This window comes from Neopelma chrysocephalum, unplaced genomic scaffold (genome assembly GCF_003984885.1).
Source record: "Neopelma chrysocephalum unplaced genomic scaffold, ASM398488v2 Primary Assembly neopelma1_84, whole genome shotgun sequence".
Classification (NCBI taxonomy): Eukaryota; Metazoa; Chordata; class Aves; order Passeriformes; family Pipridae; genus Neopelma; species Neopelma chrysocephalum.
The window spans coordinates 118,600-142,641 of NW_020897746.1; the positions used below are offsets into that span (position 1 = coordinate 118,600).

General features: G+C 45.4%; 2 protein-coding genes across 2 annotated transcripts; both read right to left on the minus strand.

Annotated features, from left to right (window-relative positions):
* Window positions 1-38: 38 nt before the first annotated feature.
* On the minus strand, window positions 39-5,261 carry LOC113971530 (myosin heavy chain, skeletal muscle-like). The gene is made up of 5 exons (XM_027691535.1): window positions 5,084-5,261; window positions 4,423-4,588; window positions 3,507-3,631; window positions 2,467-2,481; window positions 39-269 (listed from the first exon to the last, which is right to left on the minus strand). Exons 1-5 carry the CDS (start codon window positions 5,186-5,188, stop codon window positions 39-41), a joined length of 642 nt encoding a protein of 213 aa, XP_027547336.1. The 5' UTR covers window positions 5,189-5,261.
* Window positions 5,262-5,355: 94 nt separating this feature from the next.
* LOC113971667 (myosin-3-like) lies at window positions 5,356-22,300 on the minus strand. The gene is made up of 28 exons (XM_027691819.1): window positions 22,061-22,300; window positions 19,852-19,995; window positions 19,609-19,765; window positions 18,844-18,871; window positions 18,657-18,762; window positions 18,041-18,133; window positions 17,667-17,730; window positions 17,492-17,590; window positions 16,899-17,002; window positions 16,680-16,818; window positions 16,009-16,127; window positions 15,662-15,811; window positions 15,039-15,209; window positions 14,009-14,318; window positions 13,788-13,861; window positions 12,776-12,863; window positions 12,567-12,684; window positions 10,541-10,664; window positions 10,312-10,448; window positions 9,980-10,235; window positions 9,559-9,801; window positions 9,006-9,182; window positions 8,780-8,925; window positions 8,604-8,694; window positions 7,805-8,194; window positions 7,576-7,702; window positions 6,108-6,226; window positions 5,356-5,643 (listed from the first exon to the last, which is right to left on the minus strand). The coding sequence occupies exons 1-28, from the start codon at window positions 22,262-22,264 to the stop codon at window positions 5,356-5,358; spliced, it is 4,266 nt and encodes a 1,421-aa protein (XP_027547620.1). The 5' UTR covers window positions 22,265-22,300.
* Between the last annotated feature and the right edge of the window lie 1,742 nt (window positions 22,301-24,042).

Here is a 24,042-nt window from a genome sequence, read left to right on the forward strand (position 1 = left end):
GATCTGGTGAATTAATCAACAATTACCTTAAGCAGGACTCACATAGGACTTGAAGAAGAAAGGTGTCTCTGACTCCCATGTTCAGTTGTGGTACTCACCCTGGCCTCCAGCTTCTGGATTTGCTTCTTGCCTCCCTTCAGGGCCAACTGCTCGGCCTCATCCAGACGGTGCTGCAGGTCCTTCACCGTCTGGTCCAGGTTCTTCTTCATCCTCTCCAGGTGGGCACTGGTGTCCTGCTCCTTCTTCAGCTTTTCTGCCATCATGGCTGCCTTGGAAGGAAGATGACACAAGAAACCAGAGGAATGTGAAGGAACAGTGCATGCTGTGCACCAGTGGAACATTTACTCCTGTTTCCTGATGACCATTCCTGCCACCCCATTTCCTGCTTCATTTTTTTTCCGTGACATGATAGTGGTGGAAATATGACAGGAAATAGTAGGAAAAAGGATGGGACAAGACTGTCTTGCTGCACACGCAGAGCTGGAATGACAGAAAGGGTAAATGCTCTTTCCCACTGTATGGTCACACTGTGACCTCCACTGACAGCAAAGTGCCCCAGAATCATAGAATCAAAGAATATTCCAAGTTGGAAGGGACCCACAAGGATCATCCAGTCCAACTCCTGGCCCTCCAGATACCCCAACAATCCCACCCTGTCCCTGCGAGTGTTGTCCAAACCCTCCTGGAGCTCTGGCAGCCTTGGGGCTGTGCCCACTGCCCTGGGGAGCCTGGGCAGTGCCCAACCAGCCTCTGGGGGAAGAACCTTCTCCTGAGATCCAACCTGACCCTGCCCTGACTCAGTTTCATGGATTGGGAAGAACAGGAACCAGAGAACCTGAAGGGTGGCTTTTTCCATTTTTGAGACACAATTACTTTGGAGGAAGAAACCAATTCTCTTCACCTCAGCAGGAGAGTATTGGGTTCTTTAATTCTGAAGACAAAAGAAGCTACATGTGAATCCTCCTGAAAGCAAGAAACAGCACTGGGAGTTAGGAATTGCTGTCCAGATGTCCGTAGGGAAGGTCAAGGAAAGTCCTTGGCCACCAAGCCAGGAGGCATCTCCTGACACAGAAGTTTGGGATTTCCCAAGTGCACAGAAAAGAGGTCCACAGGGCAGGGACTCACTGATGTCTCAGGTGGGATTAGCAGAGCAAACCTGGACTCATTTAAGCAAAATGTTCCTCAAAATGCCAACAGAAATGAGGAAAGTGTCTGATTCCTTCTCCTGCACACAGGGCACAGCCGGAGCCACAGCAGAGCCTGGGAACAGGCTCTTGTGCTCAACACCTGGAGTGTGGTGGGTGCTGTGCTGTAGTGAGTGCCCCGCTATTGCCACAACAGCCTGGAGGGCTACTGCCACAAGGCATAAAGTAGTTTAAAAGAATCTATGCTATTTTAGACAAACTAAGATTTAGCTCTCAAACATTGGACTCCTACACAATAAAATGAAGATTTTGGTGAAATATTGAGTGACATCACTTACAAAAAATGTAAAATTCAAGAAGTTGCTTTGGCAGCAAAATATCTGAAAAAGTGTATATTGAAAAATAAGAATAAAATAATGGCACTAGATATTTTATATATATATATGTGTATGTGTGTGTGTATAATGTATTGTAATGTTCCATTTCTCTTTCATTCAAACAGAATAGAAATTATTATAAGATAAGAAGTTCCATATCAAAATGAGGAAGAACTTCTTTCCATGGAGGATGGAGAGCACTGGAACAGTTGCCCAGGGAAGGTGTGGAGTCTCCCTCTCTGGAGACATTCCACACCCACATGGATGCATTCCTGTGTCACCTGCTCCAGGTGACCCTGCTTTTGGACTGGATGATCTCCAGAGGTCCTTTCCAATTCTAATGATTCTGTGATTTTATTTAATTTTTTTTTCATTTTCATGAGCAAGTGGAAAATTTTTCTTTCTATTTTAACTCCAAATAATGCATTTAAGTGTTAAGATTTTGGTTTGCTCCTCTGCATCAAAAATGATTAACAGGTTGAGTTCCATGACATACCAGCCCTATGGCCGGGCTGAGCTTCACAGGCCTTGTATGGGAGGATTTAGCACCAATTTTGAATGGACATTTACAATTCTCATTTAAAAAGTTGTTAAATAGGATTTTGCAAAGGCAACTATTCAAATACATTAGCCACTGAAGTGGTTTTAATACTGCAGGATTTCTTTGTGGATTACATTTTCATGCAGCACTGAAGAAAGTTATTTGTTTACAACCAACTAAATGTGGGTTTAGTTCATAAATGAAGGCAACAGCCCCAATAACTCATCTCTCAGCAGGATATGGTCCCTGTTGTTCTAATCCTCTTCTGACAAGTAGCCTTTTCAACCATGCCCACAGACTGGTTCTTGTACAACACGTGACAGGAGTATTTACATTAACTCCCAGCAGCAATGCTTCTGGAAACCCTGAAAATTCGAAGGAAAAAACACAGTAACATCCTCACATCTGTCATTGCCTTCTTTGCTCTTTCTTCAGCACTTTTTGATTCATTAGTAACATCCTCTATCTCTCTTTGGATTTGTGCCATATCAGTTTCAAGCTTCTTCTTTGTATTAGAAAGGCTGGTGTTCTACAAAGGAGAAAGAGACAGGCTTTGAGTGCCTGTTTTTGGTCTCTTACACACACAGACCATGAATTACTATTCATTCTTACTCCATGAACCTCTGGACCCCAAAATACGTCAGTCTTAGCAAAGGAAACTACCTGGGTATGGAGGAGCTGCGCACGTTCGGTGGCATCCAGGAGCTCCTGCTCAGCCACTTTCCTCGACCGCTCCGTCTGCTCCAGGGCTGCCCGTAGCTCCTCAATTTCAGCCTGCAGCAGGTTTGCTCTGCGCTCCACCATGGCCACCTGCTCCTTCAGGTCATCCTGGGTCCTGAGAGCATCGTCCAAGTGTAGCTGGGTGTCCTAAATTTGAAGAGTCAGTTTTGTCCTAACGAACTTCTCGAATACTGTGCTTAAAAATAAATCAACCACAAGGTAAACAAAGACCTTGAGAGCTCCCTGGATGCTGTGCAGGTGTTTCTGTGTCTCTGCAGCCACACGGTTGGCATGGCTGAGCTGGATCTCCATTTCATTCAGGTCTCCCTCCATCTTCTTCCTCAGCCTTAAAGATTCACTTCTGCTCCTGATCTCAGCATCCAGAACACCCTGCATTGTCTCCACAGTCCTTTCGTGGTTCTTTTTTAACTGGTTGATCTCCTCATCCTTGTCAGCAATCTTTCTGTTGATCTCTGTCTTAATCTGAGTCAGTTCTTGGTTGACAGCAAGGATTTTGACCTCTTCATGCTCAAGAGCTGCCTTTAAAAGAAAAAGGATAAAAACAAAGATGAAGGTAACATTTCAGAGAACATGATCAGTGACTTCACAGAAAATCCAGAAGTTTGTGGCAATCAATATTGCACACAGGCGGTGCCAGGAAAGAGAACAAGAAGCTGCTTGGCATGCTCTATACTTTTTCCAGTAATATTTAAACTAACTCACCTCTGCCTCCTCCAGAGCTAATCGCAGCCCATTTTTTTCTACTTCGACTTGCTTTTTGGCTTTCTCAAGGTCTCTGATCATTTTGCCATTTGCAGTAATTTGCTCTGTCAGATCAGCTACTTCCTCTGTGAGAGAAGAATGACATCAACCAGAGGAGCTGAACTCTATGCTCTGTGGCAGCGTTCAGCACCTCTCTTGCATGTATAAATATGTATACACATACATACCTGTGTACACAGTGGTATATGTGCCTGCAAATATGTACAGATAAAAAGAGACACAGCCAAGTCATGCAGGACAAGTGGGGCATTAGTGTGGTTTCACAGCCCTCCTTACAGGGAGCCTGGAAGAGCCCTGCATGTGTTATGTCTCTGGATAGGCCATCAGTGTCCTACAGGTCCTGTCATTGCATTCAGTGCATCTGTAAATCTCAGTTTCACAAGCTGTTACAGCCTCCTGAGGTCATCACCTTCACCTGGGAATGGCACCTTGATGTCTCTGCAGCAGATACTAGAGAGCCAGGACATTTGATTTATTAGCTTTGTCACTTTACAAACCTGCTTGACAACTTTTGGTGAGACATTGACACTCTCCATTAAGATGGAGAGCACAGTAATGACAGAGTCCTGTCACTCAGTACACCTCCTGCAGACATGAGTGTGCTCATAGAGGGCCTTGTTGTGGTAAGATTGTGAGCAGCTAATCACAGAATCACAGAATGTGCTGAGTTGGAAGGGACCCACAAGGATCATCCAGTCCAACCCTCAGCCCTGCACAGGCCCATCCCCAAGAGTCACCCCCTGTGCCCCAGAGGATCAGCCAAACCCTCCTGGAGCTCTGGCAGCCTTGGGGCTGTGCCCACTGCCCTGGGGAGCCTGATCCAGCAGCCAATGGGAAACCAGAGCCAAACACATACGCTTGAGAGTGTTGTTCTCCCGTTTGATTGTTTCAAGCTGATCTAAGGTTTCCTTGTAGGCATTTTTCACTTTGAAGAGCTCTGTGTCCAGCGAGCACGATTCTTTAGAGAGAGCTTCCCGCTCCAGCTGGCTTTCCTCATACTTCCCCTTCCATTCTGCCATGACCTGAAAGAGATCATAGGATCGTAGAATGGCTTGGGTTGGAAGAGATCATCTAGTTCCAACTCCCCTGCCATGGGCAGGGACACCTTCCCCTAGACCAGGTTGCCCAGAGCCTCATCCAAGCTGGCCTTCAACACTTCAAGGGACGGAGCAGCCACAACTTCTCTGGGAAACCTGTGTCAGTGCCCTCATAGGGAATTAGCCATCTAACCCTGCCCTCTGTCAGTTTGAAGCCATTGCCCCTTGTCCTGTCACTCCAGGCCATTGTAAATAGTCTCTCTCCATCTTTCTTGTCAGCTCCCTTCAGGTACTGGAAGGCTCCAATTAGGTCACCCTGAAGCCTTCTCTTCTCCAGGGTAAACAATCCCAAGTCTCTCAGCCTTTCCTCATAGGAGAGGCTTCCTCATAGGAGAGGCTATTATGTTTTATTTCCTGCTAGTACTGAAAATATTATTTTATCTGGGGCTACACTTAAAAGATACTGTGCTCACTTATCACCTTATCAAAGTTCTGCTGTTTCCTGTCCAAGGCAGCTGCTGATGTGTTTGCTCTCTCTACGTCCAATGTCAGATCCTCCACCTCCCCCTGCAACTTCAAATTCATCTTCTCCAAGGAGGCACACTTGGAATTCACAGTCCCCGCCTGCTCTCCTGCTTTCTGGAGATGCTGAGTGAGTTTTTTCCTTAAGGAGTATAAATAAAACATGCATATGATTGAAAAAAATCATTGCAATATGTAGGTAATTTTAATTAAGAGTATTGCAAACCCCACTAAAATAATTCAGGTTGGGCTACTAGAAGTAGATCTATGTCCTGCACAATATATGTAACATCTGGACAGCTCATCCCACTCCCCACGTACTTGGCCTCCTCGAGCTCCTCCGTGCGCTGAATCGCGTCCGTCTCGTATTTGGTTCTCCACTGGGCCACTTCGCTGTTGGCCTTGGACAGGGCGCGCTGCAGCTCCCCCTTGGCTTCCTGCTCCTCCTCATATTGTTCCCGGAGCAAGTCACAGTCGTGGCGAGCGGACTGCAGGGCGTGGGCCAGGGCGTTCTTGGCCTAAACATTACCCATAATATTATGTATTTGTGCTGGCTGTGACCAGCAGGCAACCCCATGACCCTGCACACCTCAAATATGGTCACTGCAGCTTGGGCAGAGGGCAAAGAGCTGGGGCTTTTCAAGTGTTCAGGCAGCTGCCTTCAGCTGCCACCAACTTTTCTCAGCTCTACGCCTAGAAAAGACCAAGACTGATGCTTCCACCTTGGCATATGCTGTAACTTTTCTTCCCTGCAGCTACAGAAGCAAAAGAAATCACATGGACTATGGTTTTAAAATTTAAAAACTTAAATCAGTCATCTGCAAAGAACTTAACACAGTGCTCACTGTACACATCCTTCTCAAGAGTAATTTTATTGTGTCAGTCTGTGGGCAATACTTACAAACTTCCAAAAGTGTTTTTTAAGTGAACCGAGACCCTGACACATTTTGAAGCCCTGCATGCATTCGGTAGCTCACACTACCTCAATCTCTTCCTCTAACTGCCTCTTGAGTTCCTCCATTTGCTGTGTAAGTGCCTGTTTGCTTCTCAACAGCTGCAGCGTTACAGTCTCTTTCTCTTTGAGTCGATGGCGTAGTTCACCTGTGACAAGAGAGGACAAGTTCTCAGTCCTGTCCAGATTAAACATCCTGTAATTTTTTTTTCCCTAAAGACAAATTTGCTTTAGAAAATTCACTTAATTGTTTCTTTTAAAGCCTAGTTTTCATTTTGAAGCAGTAGGATTTTATGCTGACAAAAAGTGCTTTAGCAGCTTCCTATAATTGGTGATACAAACACTCTGATACAAAAGGTAAACCCTAAAGTTTCACTTTATAATATTTACAATAACTGGAAAACATATATTCCAGATCACCCTCTGTCCTGTGGGCTGAAGTACACCTGTCTCGTTTCTTGGAGAGGTGCCTATAGGTCATGCCATTATCTCTAGAATTCTTGGAACTTCTTGTAGCCCTCCAATATTGTTTTTTCAGATTTTTCCTGAGCCATTTTACATTTTTTCTCAAGTTTTCAGTTTTGTTCTAAGATTCCCCTTGAGCACTATGCTCAATGACCTTACAACAAACTGGTCATAGAATCACAGAATCATCTTGCAAGCACGACCACTTTCAAAAGATAACCCAGAAGAAAATAAGAAGAAATTTGGTTATGGTCTATGTTTTCCCACATGACATCTAGAAGTGTTGTACATTCCCTTTTCCCTGAGAAGGAAAGGAGATCACATCTGATATTTATTGGAACACCTTTTCTCAATTAAGTTCCTACACTTAGTGGCCTCGAGCTGTTACTATTAGTGCTGGGCAACTCTGAACACAGCACATCCACATGTTCCTCCACGGCTCACTCACACACACACACTCTCACCCATCTCTCCCTAGTAGGGACAGCACCTGAAGGCCACTCCCAGTTCTTGGCTCAGCAGAGGATCTTACTGAGGGACCAGTCAGGAAGACTCTTGGGCTCCTGTTTTCATCAGATGGGATTTGGGATGTCTGACCCTGTAGTCAACCAGACCAAGGAGTGTTCACACTCATCACTCACGCAGTTCCAAGGAGCATGTTTGGTGCAGCAACAAGCTCCGTGATGGGAGCACAAAGCAGATGCTGCACACACAGTAACATGTGCACTCTGGGCAGTTCTAACAGGTTGCTCAAATAATTTTGGACTGTCCCAAATTCACAATTCCCCTGCATGAAGTAAGTGAGCTATGTCACATCATTCTGGGAATCATTTACCTAAGCAAATAATGCTTGCAACTGGCACATGAACTTTAAAGTGTCCCTCATGAACTCATTTCCTTTGGTTTATTACTAATGTTACCTGGGCCTGTACCGATGAACAATTAGGTCTCACTCATGGCACAGTAACTAGAGAATCTCTTCGCTACTGAAGGAAAAAAATATCCTCTCAGCACATCTTTGTGCCTTCCTTACCAGACTCTGTCTGGAGCTGGGCTTTTTGTATCACCATCTCATTCAAATTCCTCTGGTTCTCTTCAGATTTGGCTTTCATCTCACTCATCTGGTCTTCCAGGGTCTGGTACCTTTTTTCCAGATTAGCCTGAAAGAGAGTAAGAAAGTGAAACCTGTGTGTTTGTATGGCATTAAATTCCCACCAGACAGAAATATTGGCAATTCAAGTATTTAACTTGTAAAGAAACACCTTGGACTTAGTAATGGTCTTTGTGCTCCTGGCCAAGTCATCAATCTCCATCTTGAGCTCACTCTTCTCCTTCTCCAGCTTCTGCTTGACGCGCTGCAGGTTGTCGATCTGCTCCCCCAGCTCAGCTGTGCTGTCCGCGTGCTTCTTGCGCAGGGCGGCAGCCGTGGCTTCGTGCTGCAGCGTGGCCTCTTCGAGGTCCCGGCGCATCTTCTGGAATTCTGCCTCCCGCTTCTTGTTAAGTTCTGTTTGAGCAGTGGTGGCTCCTCCAGCCTCTTCAAGGCTTCCTCTGATTTGCTCAAGTTCCTGAGCCAGCTCACCACGATGCTTCTCTGCTTTTGCCCGTGTTGCTTTCTCACTCATAGTCTCCTCCTCCAGCTCTGCAACATGGGCCTGGATAACAAGGGAATAGCACATCAGGAATTAAATAGGGAACAGGTAATTCACTGCTTAGCTTAATGTGTATTAGTCACAGGAGAACACCAAGCCCCTTATTTTGGAGGTTATAAGCAAAACAAACTCCTTTCAAATTCCACTGTTTTGGCAATGTAGGCAAAGAGTTACTGACAGGAAAGGACCTATGGATCCACTCATTGTAACTTTAGGTCTCAGCTCTCTCTTGTTGTATGGGGCTTGTGTGAACAGGTTTTGGCAGTGGGGGGATGCAGGGGTGGCTTCTGTGAGAAGCTGCTTCCCCCATGTCTGATGGAGCCAATGCCAAACCATGGACAAGCATTGTTCATGTTACTGCAGTTTAAACAAGCAAACAGTAATGACGAAATAGTTACATAAAGTATCTTGCCTGCAATTCTCTGATCTTCTTCTGCAATTGAGCACCTGAATTCTGCCGTTCCACAATTTTATTTTGCTTCTGATTAAAATCAAAGTCTTTCCTGTGAAGGAAATGTTCTTTTAATAAAAAGAAAATATGTCCAGTTAAAACCAAAAAGTAAATTTGTCACATTTTTTTCCTCGTACTTCCTTAATTTTTCATCTAAATGTTGTTTATAATTCTCCAGATCCACTATGGTTTCCTGTGCAAGTTTCAAGTCTCCCTCAAGCTTTCTCTTTGCTCGTTCAAGATCCACGCACACTTTTCTTTCCAGTTCTAAAGATCCTTCAACCTGTAACAGAAACATATATAAATGCAACTGATGGAACAACTGAAGAATCTGCCCCTTCTCCTTGTGTTGAACATGCTCACATGGTTCACTTGCTGCTCCAGCTTGGTCCTGGCTTTGGTGAGGTTATTAACTTTGTCCTCCTCTATTTGCAGGTCATCCAGAGCCTGTTGCTGGGCTTCTTGCAGGGCCTTCTTCTCCTTGACTAACTTTGCAACAGTCTCATCCAAACCTGTCACTACTTCAGTCAGATTTTTCACCTATTGTAAGGCAAAGCACTTGAAGGTCACTAATAACTTTGGCCTTTACATGATCAATGAACACAGGCAATGAAGTCATTACAAGACTGCCAAAGAGTCTTATTTACTTGCATTATATGGTCAAACTATACAATATCTCTGCTTATATATCAACCCTTCAGAAGTCACAAAACAATGTTGAACTTTGATTTTATGAATTTTTGTATGATTCTGGGTTGGTTTTCGTGCCCAACAGCTGTGACCAAATTCAACACCAGGCCCATGGATCTCCTTATACTTGAACTCCTGTTAGTGTTCAAGTTGACTGAACCTTTACAGCCTATACACAGACAGAGCAACTGTTATTAAACATGCAAATAGCAGAAATAAGAAGCACCTTGTTTTCTGTGGTATGCTTTTCCTTTTCAGCCTTGAACAATGTTAACTCAAGGTCATCAAAATCTTTCTTCAGCTCAGAGCATTCATCCTCCAGTTTCCTCTTTTTGGCTGCCAGATCAGCATTTATTTCCTCTTCCTCCTCCAGCTTTTCCATTACCTCCTTTATTCTTGCTTCCAGCTGGAATTTTGCTTTGATCAGCTGGTCACATCTTTCTTCAGCATCAGCCAAATTTTCATTTTCCTTTTACAGAAAACAGAAATGTGTTTCATTGTCACGCTTTGGCACTGACACTTGCAGAAATCACCTGCTCATTAAGCGACTGGAACATGAAATAACAGAATTTGCTTTCAGCCCTTTCCTGAACACTCAGACAAAACTGATGTAATCTGAAGAGCCAAATATGGTTTAAGTTACGTACCGTCTGTACTTTCAGCTGCAGCTCCTTTTTCTCTTTCACCAGAATCACCATTTTCTCTTCTAGTTCTTTCCTCTTGGTTTCTGATTTAGCCAGTTCTTCTTTTGTTCTCTCAAACTCTTCTTTCATTGTGGCCATTTCTTTTTCAGTTTCCACACTTTTCAAGAGAGGTTTCAACTTGAAGTACAGCTTCATCCAGGGCCACTGCTTGACTTTCATGAATGCACGGATGTTGTACTGGATGCAGAAGATGGACTCTCTGAAAGCAAAGAGCTCCATCAGTACTGTGAATAAAGCCCATCTTTGAGCAATCAGACCTCGCAGAGGACACACACCTTTGGTCGAACATTCTTTTGAGCTCAAGTCTCCTGAGGTATCCCCTGCACAAAGCCTGGGTCCGTGTGATCAGCTGTCCTAAGCAATCATCTCGCATCTCTTCCAGGACACCCAGCAAACCTGCCTTGAAGAACACCTGCAGCCAAGGAACAGAGATCACTCATTGCTGGGCTCACATTTCAATGCAATGAATGATTTCTCATTGCATGGCAAAATTAAACATTTTACCTTAGTGTGTCCAAATTTGTACTGAGTGTGATCTATCTCAATGGAAGACAGCAACTTTTCACATGCCTTCTTGCTGTCAATAAACTTTCCCTCTGGAATGACACCGGCGTTCAGAAGGCGGTATCTGACAAAATAAAGGAAAAAACTTACCCATCAATATCATTTTAGTGCACAGGATGCCACAAGAACAGCTGTCAGTTTGAAGATACAGAGGAAGGCTGAGTCTGACTCACACCTCCAGCCTCAAATAGCAAAGCTGTAAGAAAAGCAGCAAATAGCAGCAGGTCAGTTCAGTAGGATCCACAGATGTGTTACAGCCCTCACTGAGACTGAGGGCTTGGATGGTCTGTTCTCTGGACCTGAGAGACTCTGCTCATGTGTGTCACAATCATTATCACTGTTGTAGGGGGACAGCTCACTGGGGTAGCTGTAAATTCAAAGAATGAATGGATTTTAGGAACAGGGGAACTGCTGCAGTTAATCTGACTGCCTGTATAACCGACACGTAGTCCTCCCAGACCCTTGTTCATTCAGCCCTCTTGTGATTAAGCTAGTATATATTTAAAAAAAAACAAAGAAAAAATTTCTGTCTTATCTGAAGCCTTCAAACCTCAGGAGTGTCCCAGGTAAACTATTCACCCTCACTGTAGGAAAGGTAATATTTCACTTCTACCTTGACAACATCCTTTTTCAGGTCACGCCTTTGGACTCTTTAAGTTTGTCTTTTAGCAAACAGCTTCCTGCTTTACATCCTCTTTGCATCTGTAGGTTCTCAACACCAAAAACAAATCACCTGTTAACGTGCAATTTCATGAGTTAAACAGAATGACAGAATGGTTTGGGCTGGAAGGGACCTTAAAAATCATCCAGTTCCACCCCCTGCCATGGGCAGGGACACCTTCCACTAGCCCAGGTTGCTCCTACATGGCCTTGAACACTTCCAAGGATGGGGTAACCACAGCTTCTTTGGGCAACCTGTGCCAGGGCCTCACCAGCAGAGTTTGATTTCAATCTCTCCCTGCACTTGAGTTCACATTTTTCCTGTAGCTCTTTTCTGAACCATATCCAGCTTCTCCTGTTCCTCCCGAAGCATGGAACCCAGAATTAGACATAATATCCAGCAGTGGACTTCCTAATCCTACACTGAAAGATTATTCCACTCCTATTGTTTTCACAAATCTGCCCACCCACATCACCCCCCCGGACATTGTTAGTGCTCCAAATACCAGTTCAGCCCTTCTCAGTGTCTTGCTCTCCAGCACACCCTGCCCAGACCTGTAAGGGGGGTGTGTGTGATTTCTTTGTTCTTAGAGATCTGACTCTACATTTGCCTTTGTTCAAACACAACGAGCAGACCACCCCAGCTGGGTTGCCCTGAATTTAGCAACCATTTATAAATGTCTCATTTGCACAGCAGTTCCCAAGTTAAGATTGTTTGGTCATGGGGTTTTTACTTATAAATTAATGTGCTAATGCTGTAGAAATGTCAGCATGTAGAAATGTTAGCTCAGTACAAAATGAGAGGGCCATGTGGAACTAGCTTAGATGTCCTGCTCAAGTCCCTTTTGTTACTGCAGCCCTATTTGCCAGTCAAACTTGGCATTTCATCAAAAAGTGGTATTTGGTTTAACACAATTTTCTCTCAGTGAAACCACTCTAGTAAGAATTAATTAAACCACATTCTTCAAACCTCTACTAGATAGTGGTTAAATACAGGATGTGCATAGACCACCCTCTGTATTTTTCCTGAAACAAGCTTGTGTCAAATTTGAGAATTAAAGCAAAGAATACGAATACCCAAACATTCAGATGAACATGAATGAACTTGAAAATAGGTTTTGGTGTACAGTATTCAGGGTGGGCACTGCCCATACAGACCATGCCTACTAGATATGTCTTCATGCTTTCCATAGTTGTTAAATATTAAAGTAGTCTCTTCCTAGCAACTGTATCATTGACTGGTTTAGCAAAACTCTTCTCTCAAATGAATTGGGCTCGATGCAAACACAAGAATGCAATTACAGACCTTTGTTTAAAATCCCCATATGGAATCCTGTTAGGAAATCCTTTCCTGCAGATCCGAATACCTTCCAGGACACCGTTACACCGCAGCTGGTGCAGAACGAGCTTGTGATCCATGAGGCCTGTGACAGAGCAACGTGGGGATGTATTAATGGGTTCAGCATTGGTCAACTCCTCTTTCTGCCCCTTTCTAATCTGTGTTTTATGCATTACCTGGGGTCTTTGTCTCATTGGGGATGATGCAACGCACAAAGTGAGGATGAGTTGTTCGCAAGTTAGACATCAGCTTATTTAGATTTTCCTGTAAAACAGAGATCATTTGCAATCTCTGTATTACTTCAGTTCTCAGTGGGATTTGACTCTGACGAAAATAAAAATTCAGAAGTTTTTCCTTACTCCTCTAGTGAATATTCTACAATTCTGTGTAGGCATCAGCAAAGTAAATGGCTACTGACAGTGGATACAATTGGAGAACTTTCCTCCTGTCTTAAAATGAAAATGTGTCCTTTAGTAGTTCAAGGCTGATCATAAGAGCTCTTAAAAAGCTCTTATATATATGGTCTTTCTTGATCAAAAGAAGTTTTGATCAAATAAATAAATGGATTAATTTCTTGCTTTTAATGGATTAATTTCTTTCTTTTATTACTTAGATATATTAGTTACATATATTTAAAATATAATTGAGCTACAAAATCAATGTTTGTCTATGACATCATAAGTCACCTGTTCTGCAGGGTAGTGCAACTCTTTAATAATCTCATGCAAGAATGACACACTCTGAGTATGGCCCATGTCCCAGCTAGGGGATGATGCACTCCTCATCCTGCCAGGAAGGGACCAGCCTGTTCCTGGCCTCAGGTGTTGATGCATGACAGCAGCATCAGGGCTGCAACACATAACTTGTGTTGCCCACACTTTCTGCAAGGCACTGGCTGCCACACAATGTTCTCAGAGGGACACATGCTGGAAGAAGCCAGTGACAGCCAAAGAAGGGAAGGATGTTGGTAGCACCAAAGAGCAAAGCCAAGACAGCTACCCGTGCTGACAAAGCACATCATCTCCCTTCTCCACCACCATCCCACTGGACCTCAGCAGCAAAGCAGAACTCAACCTTTGCCATATCCCAAAGGTAACTTGCCACAGAGTGGCCACAGAGAAAGTGGGGCTGATGATCCTGTGCAGCCAGGGGTGACAGCACTGCCCTCCCAGCAGAGAACACACCTACCCGAAAGAGCACAGATACAGTCTGGAAGGAAGAGCCCTTTTTCTTGGTTTCTTTCTTCTTTCCACCACCTTCAGCTGGAAAATGAGATGACAGCCCAGCTGCAGATCCCTTTCACAGGGTTATAGTTGTGTGTCTAACACACGGCACGTGAGCACTGGCTCAACAGTGACTCGTGTCACATGACAGGTACAGTAGGAACAAGCATAATCCTCTGATCTTACCTTCATCTACGGAAGAAAAGGCAGCATAAAGATGGCATAAAACCTTCACAGATGATTTCTGGTACAGCCCAATGACAGTTTCGTTCAGGGGGTCCTTGTTCTTCTCCAGCCACCCAGTGATGTTGTAGTCCACTGTGCCAGCGTAGTGCACCAGGGAGAAGTGGGCCTCAGCCTTGCCTTTGGTAGGTTTGGGCTTCTGGAAGTTGCTGGACTTGCCCAGGTGCTGGTCATAGAGCTTGTTCTTGAAAGAGGTGTCAGTTGCCTTGGGGAACATGCACTCCTCTTCCAGGATGGAAAAGATGCCCATGGGCTGAATAGAAAAAGGGTGTTTTCAAATAAGATAAATTCAAGTTATAATAATACAGAGTGAAAGAAATGCTCAAATTAAAGTATGGACGTATTTTATAGAGAATTAGTCTGAGAGGAGCAAGCAAGCAAGATCTGTTGTGAACAGCTGGCAAGATATTCAAAAGCACTCAAAAGATTTTCATAAATAGTTTTGAACTACACAGACAGTGTAGAAGAAGCCAAGCAAAAACTGTGTAGTAACTTCTTAGAATATAGTAGTGACTTCTCCTTACCCAGAAGGAACAAAAAGCAAGCAGACATCAGGCTTTGAATTTGAGAGGGAAACCTGAGCAGGAACCAATATGCAGAGGACAACTGGGGTAAATATGGCAAAGAAAAATGACAATTTATAATGAGAAAGAGAAGAAGGAAGGAAGGAAGGGAAAGCAAGAAAAAAAAATTAAAAAAAGAAAGAAAGAAAGCAAGAAAGAAAGAAAAAAAGAAAGAAAGAAAGAAAAAGAGAGAAAGAAAGAAAAGAAAGAGTAGTGTCTTTTTAGAAGACAGAATACATTCGCAGTCAGCAGATAATTAATCACAAAGGTGATGTTTAAAGGAACAGAGGAGGTGAGGAGACCTGAAAGCTTCACAGGGAGACTGCATTGAAGGCACTCAATGCAAACACTCTCAAGAATCCCTTCCAGATCCAATTTGTGTGAGTGCCAAAGATGCTTAAGAAACTCACCTTTTCTATAAGCTCAATGCAGGCAGCCAGGTCCATCCCAAAGTCAATGAACTCCCACTCAATTCCCTCCTTCTTGTACTCCTCCTGCTCCAGCATGAACATGTGGTGGTTGAAGAACTGTTGCAATTTCTCGTTGGTGAAGTTGATGCACAACTGCTCAAAGCTGTTGAACTAATGTTTGAGTAAGTGTGTTAGTAATGTTAAACTGCCTCCAATCAATTTATTTCACAGAGATGTCATAGCAAAGTCAGCCAGGCTGTCTCAGAAGGGTTTTGATAACAGTGTAAAGAATACACCATGGGTAGTCCAGGCTTACAGAGAAGTTGTGTTGTGCAGCACATGGTTGCTGGAGCCTGCACTGGCCATGTTTTTGGAGAGCCCCAATGTCACTAAATGCAGATTCTGTGGGGAGGGGGACAGTAGATTCATGGCTATGCTTCTGCCATGTCTCTTCTCTTACAAAATAGGTGATGGATCTACAAAGGCAGAAGCAGCTTCAGAGAGATTTGCCCTGTTTTTGAGGGCTGCACTGGGGTGAGGAGGAGGAAAGGTCATAGAAGTAAAAAAAATGAAAAGGAATTTAAAGACAGCCAGAAGTCTGAGAGTGCTGTATAAAATCAAACCTCAAAGATCTCAAACCCAGCGATGTCTAAGACCCCAATAAAGTGCTGCCTTGGCAGCTTCGTGTCCAGCTGTTGGTTGATGCGCATCACCATCCACAGGAAGAGTTTCTCATAGACTGACTTGGCAATGGCATTCACTGCCTGGTGCACCTGCAGGGAGATAGTTCACACACCTCTGTCAGGGCACTGCCAGGGCCTCACCAGAATAAACCACCCCTCAGCATGCCCAGCTACACAGCCCACACAGTGCACTAACAGCCCTTAATGGTCCTGACCAGCTCAGCTGTGACCTGCACCCATTCCTTCCCTTAGGCAAAGGATGGTCCCTGCTGCTCCTTGACACTCACCTGATCCACTGTTTGGCCCTTCAAGACATATTCATTTCCCACTTTCACACGAGGATAGCACAAAGCTTTCAGCAAGTCTGCTGAGTTCAGGCCCATCAGATATGCTGCTTTGTCAGCCTCTGGAAAACAAAATCATAAGCTGAAATACTTTCTTAGCTTGGACCTACAGAGTGCATTGGAACCAGCCAGAGCTCACTCCGAAACCTGCAATGTGAGTGGCTTTAGCCCATCCCCAAAGCTTGACTAACATTCTCATTTAGTCTTCTGAACAGCCTTGTAGAGCTGCTCCTCGTGATGGAGTGGCTACGGCAGCCCCAGCTGGTGTGGTGGAACCTGTGAGGGCATTGGTAATGGGACAAGAGTGGTTTTCCCCTTAGAGCCACTTCTTCACAATGTCACCCAAGCAGCCCAAGTCTGGATGTGGGACTAGAAACTTGTGAACACTACAGTAATAATATGTCCTAGGCACAAGGTTCTTCAGCGGAGTCATCAGGAATAAAGTGGATGCAGAAAGTGACTCTGCTGGAGCTGGTAAGCTGAAAGCCAAACTTTTTTTTTTTGTGGTCATTATGGAACAACTGCATGTCTCCTGGAAAACTCTTACCATTTCTAGTGAAAAATGGTATGGAAACCAGTTGGAAACAGTTCTCTCACAGCCATGAAGGTATTACCTTCTGTGCCATCTGGCTCTGCTTGGTCCTCACGTGGTTTCTGCTTGAACTTCATGTTTCCGTAGTGCAGGATTGCCCCTGTCAGCTTGTAAATCCCCATTCTCTCATCAGGGCTGAAGCCCAAAATGCCAATGGCTGCCTGCAGACCAGACAGATCAGCTGGTTATAGCAGTGGTGAGAGTAAGAGTGAGACTGTCTCTTCTCATTAACTGTACCCACATCTGTGGCAACAAGCTCCTCCTGGTCATCAATGCTGGGCACAGAGATCTGCCCTTGGCTGATGAAGGGGTAGTCATATGGGTTGGCAGTGATGAGAAGCATCTCTGAAAGGCAAACACAGGAGTGAGAGCCAGAGCTTAGCAGGGAAGATGGAACAATGGCTCAGCAAGATGTCACAAGCTCTCCTTCCTTTTTCATCCCAAACTCTTGGTTTTCTATTAAGAGACAAGGAAGACAGAGGAAAGCCATTCACCCCTGTACCTCACCTGCACACAGTTTGTATTAGAACTTACCCAGGGAGAATAAATGGGAGGTGGAGTAACCCTGAGTGTGTCCCTGTCACATGGAGACACCAGTGCTGTGCACAGCAGGTATCCCTGGCCTGGCCAACACTGTGATGTCAGGGATGTAAATAAGCATGACCAAAGTGTCCCTGCTCTGCACAGCCTGAGGCACTGCCAAAGGGGGACCTGGGGACGTGTGACACATGGCACCAGCTGCCACTGGACCCTCCATCACTGAGCTGGCATGTTGAGGGGAAATGTTTCCCACAGTGACTTTACTCAATGTCACCAGGTGATAGTTGTCCTTACCAAGCAGTTCAGGCTTCTTATTGGAGAGGATCTGGTAGAAGATATGGTAGCTTCTCTCAGCTTTCAGCTGAAAAGTGACTCTTGACTTTTCCAGCAGGTCTGTAATATGTATGCATAGAAATTTTTCAGGCTCTTTGCCTTCTAGCAGAGCAGTCAGCCCCCCTCAGTCACTCACAGGTCTCAATGTCACCGGATGCCAGTTTTCCAGAGGTTCCAAAATGGATACGAATGAATTTACCCTGGCAAGCAGACAAAAGATAGTGGTCAGTGCAGCAATCTCTGTTTTTCTCTCTTGAGTCTCAGTGGCACCTCCAAATCAGTCTGAATTAGCTTAGAAATCCAAATCTAGATAATGGGGAACAGTTTGCTGCAGCCCACACACAGCTGTGAGCATGAAACAGCTGCAAACATGTCAGCATCTCACAACCAACCATGAAAATTGGTCAACAAGAACATTTTTCCTAGCCCAGGGGCTCCCAGTTGCAACTAACAAGCAGGTAAAGAGCATTAGAAATGCAGGAGGGCAGAGACAGACACAGGATGACTCACAAAGCGTGAGGAGTTGTCATTTCTCATCGTCTTGGCATTCCCAAAGGCCTCCAGCAGTGGGTTGGCGCTGAGGATTTGATCCCTGAGCGTACCCTGCAGGAATAATTGAATAATTATTGAAAAACACCATGAGCTTTGTGGCAGGAAGAAGTGACTCTATGGCATGATTGTATGTGCAGCCATGTGCCCTTCATTTCAGCTGTGCAGTGCTACTGCAGCACCTTCTCGACTCCAGCACCAAGAACCAGCACCGGGGGTAAATAGTGAATGAGTCATTTGCCTCTTATTCAGAATTTCTCTCATTGTCAGAGTTCTCAGGTCTCAGTCACAGGGACAGACTGATCCATGTGAGGAAACCTCTGATTCTTCCTGGACACCAATCCCACAGACCTGGTTTCAGTCCAGGTAAAGCTACACCTGTGCAGTGTCAGTGGCAGCTCCAGTGGTTTGTATTTGTTGTGGTCGTACCTGCACATCAGCCCCTGGTCCTGCTGCCTTTTGAGAGAGTGACTGAAGCTAATAAAAGATATCTTGAGGGAAATGTTTGTCACCAGTGCTGTCCACAGCCACAAGTGGACATCCTGAACTGCCCCTTGCCAACCCCTCCTCCTCACACCTTCATCCCAGACTCCTTCATGGCTGGGTCCCCGCTGGCTGCAATGGTTGCATAGTATTGGATGACACGTTTTGTGTTCACAGTCTTCCCGGCACCAGATTCCCCACTGTTGAAAGAGAGCACAGAGTGAAGAAAAATCCAGCCCCTTTTTGCTGGACACAAAGCCCAAAGTGACGGATGTACTTACGTGATCAGGATAGACTGGTTTTCACAATCTGTCAAAGGGAAAAATACCTGCAGTCAGAGAAGCTGTAGGGAAAAGTGCTGGTTCTCAGGCAACTGTGACCTGGTGTCCATCAGAGGGAATGAAACAAAATCTCTGCAGGCAAAACTGAAAAGTTGCGTGGTCTTCTCTCCTCCTCTCTTCCCCTCCCTATACTCTACTTTTTGTCTTCTCTCCTCCACCATTGCTGCAGTCTTTCTTGCTTCTGTCTTCACTATTTCTAATTTTATTGATATTTAATATAGGACAGGACTTTATTCAAACTAAACCCATGTATTTTGGTGAAAATATTTCTACCAGCTCTGTTCTGAATCTACCTGCTGTTGCTTGAAGCCACGTTCAGGTGTGCTGACTAGGGATTTCCCAGGTAGTGTATCCTATCCAACTGCAACTGCCCATTGCAGAGGTCCCTGTTATGGTCCTTAGCTTAGTACTTAGACCAGGAATGCAGATAAATGTGCAGCACAACAGCAGATGCTTCAAAAATAAAAAAAAATTTCAGGAGACAGGGAAAGCTGTCTGGGGCAGGTTTTGCATCATTCAGAGCTAAAATAGTTGCACAGTAATTAGGAGACTAAGCAGATAACCTACACCATGACCCAGACCAAGGAGCTGGGGTAGCACCCTGCAAAGGTGACTAAGCCCATGGCAGGAGTGGAATGGCACTTGGCAGAACTGCATTTCTGACACAGTTTTTTCTATGAACCTGGTCAAAATAGAGAAACTCACCAGTCAGCATGAACTGATAGGCGTTGTCAGAGATGGAGAAGATGTGTGGAGGGGCCTCCTGGCGCTTCTTGCCTCGGTAGGCCAACACCACCTCCGGGTTGTACACGGGCAGCCACTTGTAGGGGTTGACAGTGACGCAGAAGAGACCCGAGTAGGTCTGCAGGAAAAAAAATGGAACAGAAGAGTCACTGAAGTCCAGCTCCTGTGGCTGTACTTTCTCCTTTGCCAGAAGAGGGAACTTACATAGATCATCCAGGAGCTGTAGCGGTCCTTGAGGTTGTAGAGGACGGCAGGTTCATGCAGGTGGGTCAGCATGGCCACATCCTCAGCTCTGTCAAACTTCGGGGGGTTCATGGCATACACATCATCAGGTTTGACAGCAACTGTCTATAATTCAAAAAGAAAGAGTGAACCTTGATTCAGCAACTCTCAACAGTCCTTTCTGAAGTACACACTGAGACACAAACTCAGGGAAGTAAGAACATCTGTAAGGCTGCTCTAATTCTTATTTTTCTTTCTGTTTAACTGTGCAAAACAGGATATGGCTATTTCAGGGCAAACACTGCTGCCAGCCAGGAGCTCTACAATACTGTCAAACTGACACGATGTACATTTACTGTCCTGGAACTGCTACAAGCACAAAGACAGGATTTCTGATGGACCAGATCTTTCCACACATTATTGCTGCTTATGAACTTCAAGTCTTCAGCACAAGATTCATCAATAGCAAATCCTGCTTTGGGACAGACTTGTTCCACTCTTGCCTGTGGCCATTCCTAATTAAAGAATGGCTCTATCTCTTCCAAACAGCACCATCTGCTGAGCTCACACTGTGGGTGACAGCTCCCTCACACAGCCAGGGGCTGTGGAGATGGGGGGGAGGCAGAAGATGTACAGGAAAGCAGATGTTCACAGCTGGTAGCAGCTCATCTCAGCCACTCTGAACCATGAAAGAGCTTGAAAATCCTGCTGTAATTTATTCAGCTGACTTATCCCACTGCTTTTATCCACTGCTGAAATTGTTGCTCCCATGGACTGGTCCAAGCTGACTAGTCCAAGGCAAGGAAGAAAGAGTGTGGAATCATATTTGATTCAGAAAGACTGAACACTATTTCTTACCTCAAGTCCTGACTAGTGGAATGGTCGTGGACTCCTTTGAGAAAGCAAGAATTATAGGCCCAGTTTTCAAAAGCAGCTTTGTGATATGTATCCCTAAATACCTTTCTAAAGCATTCAAACACCTGAGCAATTAGGACTCGCAGGAAGTCTCCATATAGAACAAGAGATTGTGCATTAACTGCTCCTCACAGAACATACCTGGAGTCACTACTAACACAATGGCAGCTCAGTGCTCAGGAGAGGGCAGGAAGCTCTAAAATATTGGGAATAGTTAGAAAAGAAAGGGAGAAAAGAAGGGAGTGTTATGTAGGATGCATCCATCAGTTCATCCACACCTTCATTACTGATCACACCTCTTAGAAGGGATAGAATTGTACTAGAAATGCTCCAGAGAAGAGAAACAAAGATGGTCACACATATGAAATAGCTTTTCTATGAAGAGAGTACAACTTGAGAGTTTGGTGGTGAAAAGGAGACACTTTCAAAGTTTGGAAAGTCAGGAACAGCAGAGAGAACCACGGCCATAGCAAGGAAGAATTATTCTCTTCTACTCCTTGTGAAAGAAAAAATAATGCTGCATATAGCAGAGAAAAGGAAGGACTTTACACTTAATCCAATTTTAAAAGTGTGGAAATCCTTCCCACAGGCCACTACAGGAGCAAAAAGTCCAAATGGACATAAAATAGTCAGGTCCTAGGAAAGCAGGACCTTGTGCATCTCAGCCTGGTGCAGCCTCAGTCACTTCCCTGAGACTGCTGTGGATCACTGCTTACCCTTTACTTGCTTTCTAAAACTCTTGTAGCACCTACTGCCAAGATGTTGGTTGAGGTGGTTCTTTGAGCCTCTGCAGTTATTGTTACAAAAGTTGTCAGGACATGAGCTGCTATGACATTTCAGCGTTTTTGGAAGAGTAACACCTTGGAGGCTCCTCTGGGAAACTGCAGCCAGTGACACTGACAATATCACATTCAGAGGGGACTTTCAGATTATCTGTCTGCTCTGCTACCAGTAAAGGAAAGAATTTATCAGTGGATGTGACAGTGTTAACTGAAAAAGTGTTAAAAGCAGTGGTCAAAGAATGCCAAGACTGGCAAGGCAATGACCTAACCTGGTTTAGAGCATTGCCTGCTCTTTAAAGCCCAAACTAAGAATCCAATGAATGACTGTATCCCAGCATCCAGAGCTATGCTTTTCTTTGGAGGTTGTGCTGGTCCCAGTCAGAGGGCAGAGCAGGGCAGATTTCCTGTCTGAGCTACTCTGGTGCTTCCCCCATTCCTTGCCCTCCCCAGTGATGCCCTGGGTCCCTCAGCAGGGCCAGGAGAAATGCACTTACTCTGCCATCCTCTGTCTCCACAGTTATCTTCCCATCCTGTGCAGCCTTGATCTTCCCTTTGGTGTACTCCACCTCAGGGTCAGCCACAAAGCAGTAGGTCTTGGCATCAAATGGCTGGTTCTGGGCTTCTATTCTCTCCTTCTCTGACTTGCGCAGGTACGGTGCAGCCTCACCAAAAACCTCCATGGCAGCATCTCTGCTCATGGCTGGAGCTGAAAGACACACTCTGTGCTGGTCCCCTGGGCAGTCCTTAGAGCAGAGTGAAGCTGAACATCCACAGCCCTTCCCAGCTGCCTGCTCTGAGCTCACCCCTCCCAGCCCTTACCTGCTGCAGGTCTTCAGGGAGATGTTTGCCTTTCAAAGCTGGAATATACAAACCTAGTGAAAAGGAGCTGCCACCCTTTATGGCCCCAGGGAAAGGAGATCCATGCCCAAAGGAGCAGGATGGCTCCCAGTGGAAGTGTGGCAAAGGGGAGGGATCTCTAAAGGATTACCATAGTCCTTAGAAAAAGTGAAGCCCTAAAGACTGTCTTTTTCCTGGTTTTTCATTTATGACTTCCCCCACTCCCTATTAACATGGAGCCTGTCCTAGTCCTCTGGTGGGCAGCCACAGTGGGCAGGAAGGGACACGAGCAGCTCATGTAGGAGGAAGAACAGGGACCTGTCCACGGTGAGTGCAAGGGGAAAATCAGCTCATGCCAGCCTGGGCAAGATATTAGTGTTCATGCCTTAAATTCTCACCTTAACAATCAGTCAACAGAAAGCAGGAAGGAACAGGCTGACATCTCAGATCTCTGCAAGAGAAAGAGTGGAAGGTCAGACTTCACCAAAGCTACAGCCTCTCCAAAGGCCCAACACCAACTGCACCTGTTGAGGGTCAGCACAATTCACCAGAGACCCGCCCTTCCCTGCCCAAGGAATGGCCCAGCAGGGAATCCACAGCAGAATTCCCACTGCAGCACTACAGCCTTGTGAAGCTCCAAGTACAGGGAACAGGACCTGTGCCAGGAGCCCTCTGCCACTCTGCAGGTCAGTCACAGCATGGCCATGAGCATGGCCAGGACATCAGGAGCCACCAAGAGCTTTCTCCCCGATTGCTTTTATAGGCTCAGCTTGGTCCTCTTGGTTCAGCCCCTTCCCTATATTTGGAAGGAAGGGATCGACACTCCTGCCTGCTCACAATTCGTGTTCGTTTTCTGCCATATACAGTGTGTAAGGAAAGGAGCTGCTCTTTTTCCAATTTTGGTAACTCTGGGACCTATCTGTGGTTTGCAGACTTTTTTTGTGAGAATTTCCTCTCCTGGGCACATGCTCTCCTGCCAGCCATGACCATGGCCAGCACTTCCTTCCACTCTCACTCACATGTCAAAGAAACAATAGTGCAGGAGGGACCTGCCTCCCTGCTCCTGCTCACAGGATGCCTGGGCAGAGCTGCACAGTGGTGAGGGAGCCCAAAGCAGCCCTGTGTGGGGTGGAGAGCAAGGCCATGGAAAGGAAAAAAGGTGATAGGATCAGTTATGGCAACTCTTGTGGCTTCCCATCACTGCATGGGTCAGGGGGGATGGGATGAGAGGCCATGACTGAAATATGATGTGATAAACCATGGCAAAATAGAGACTAATCAGAAAGAACAACACCCAAATCTAGCCAGAGGTGGACACTTCATGAATGCCAAACCATGAATATGGTACAGAAATGTAGCTCCAAATACAATTTTGGCTGCCCAGGATGTTCACTGCCCTTGCTGCCAAAAAGAGCTGCAGAAGCCTCGTCACATTGTTCTAAAGAAGGTTCTTAGACATGGATGATTGCAATTCCCATGTGAGAAGCCACAAAACCACTGGGCACTACCCTCTTTGCCAGCCTGCTAGGACAGTAACAGCTCTGCTCAGTCCTGAGCACCAGTGACCCAGAGCAGCACTTTCACCTGAACCCCTGGGGCTGCAAGCTTGGCTGTGCCTGGGGAAGGCAGAGCTGTGTTT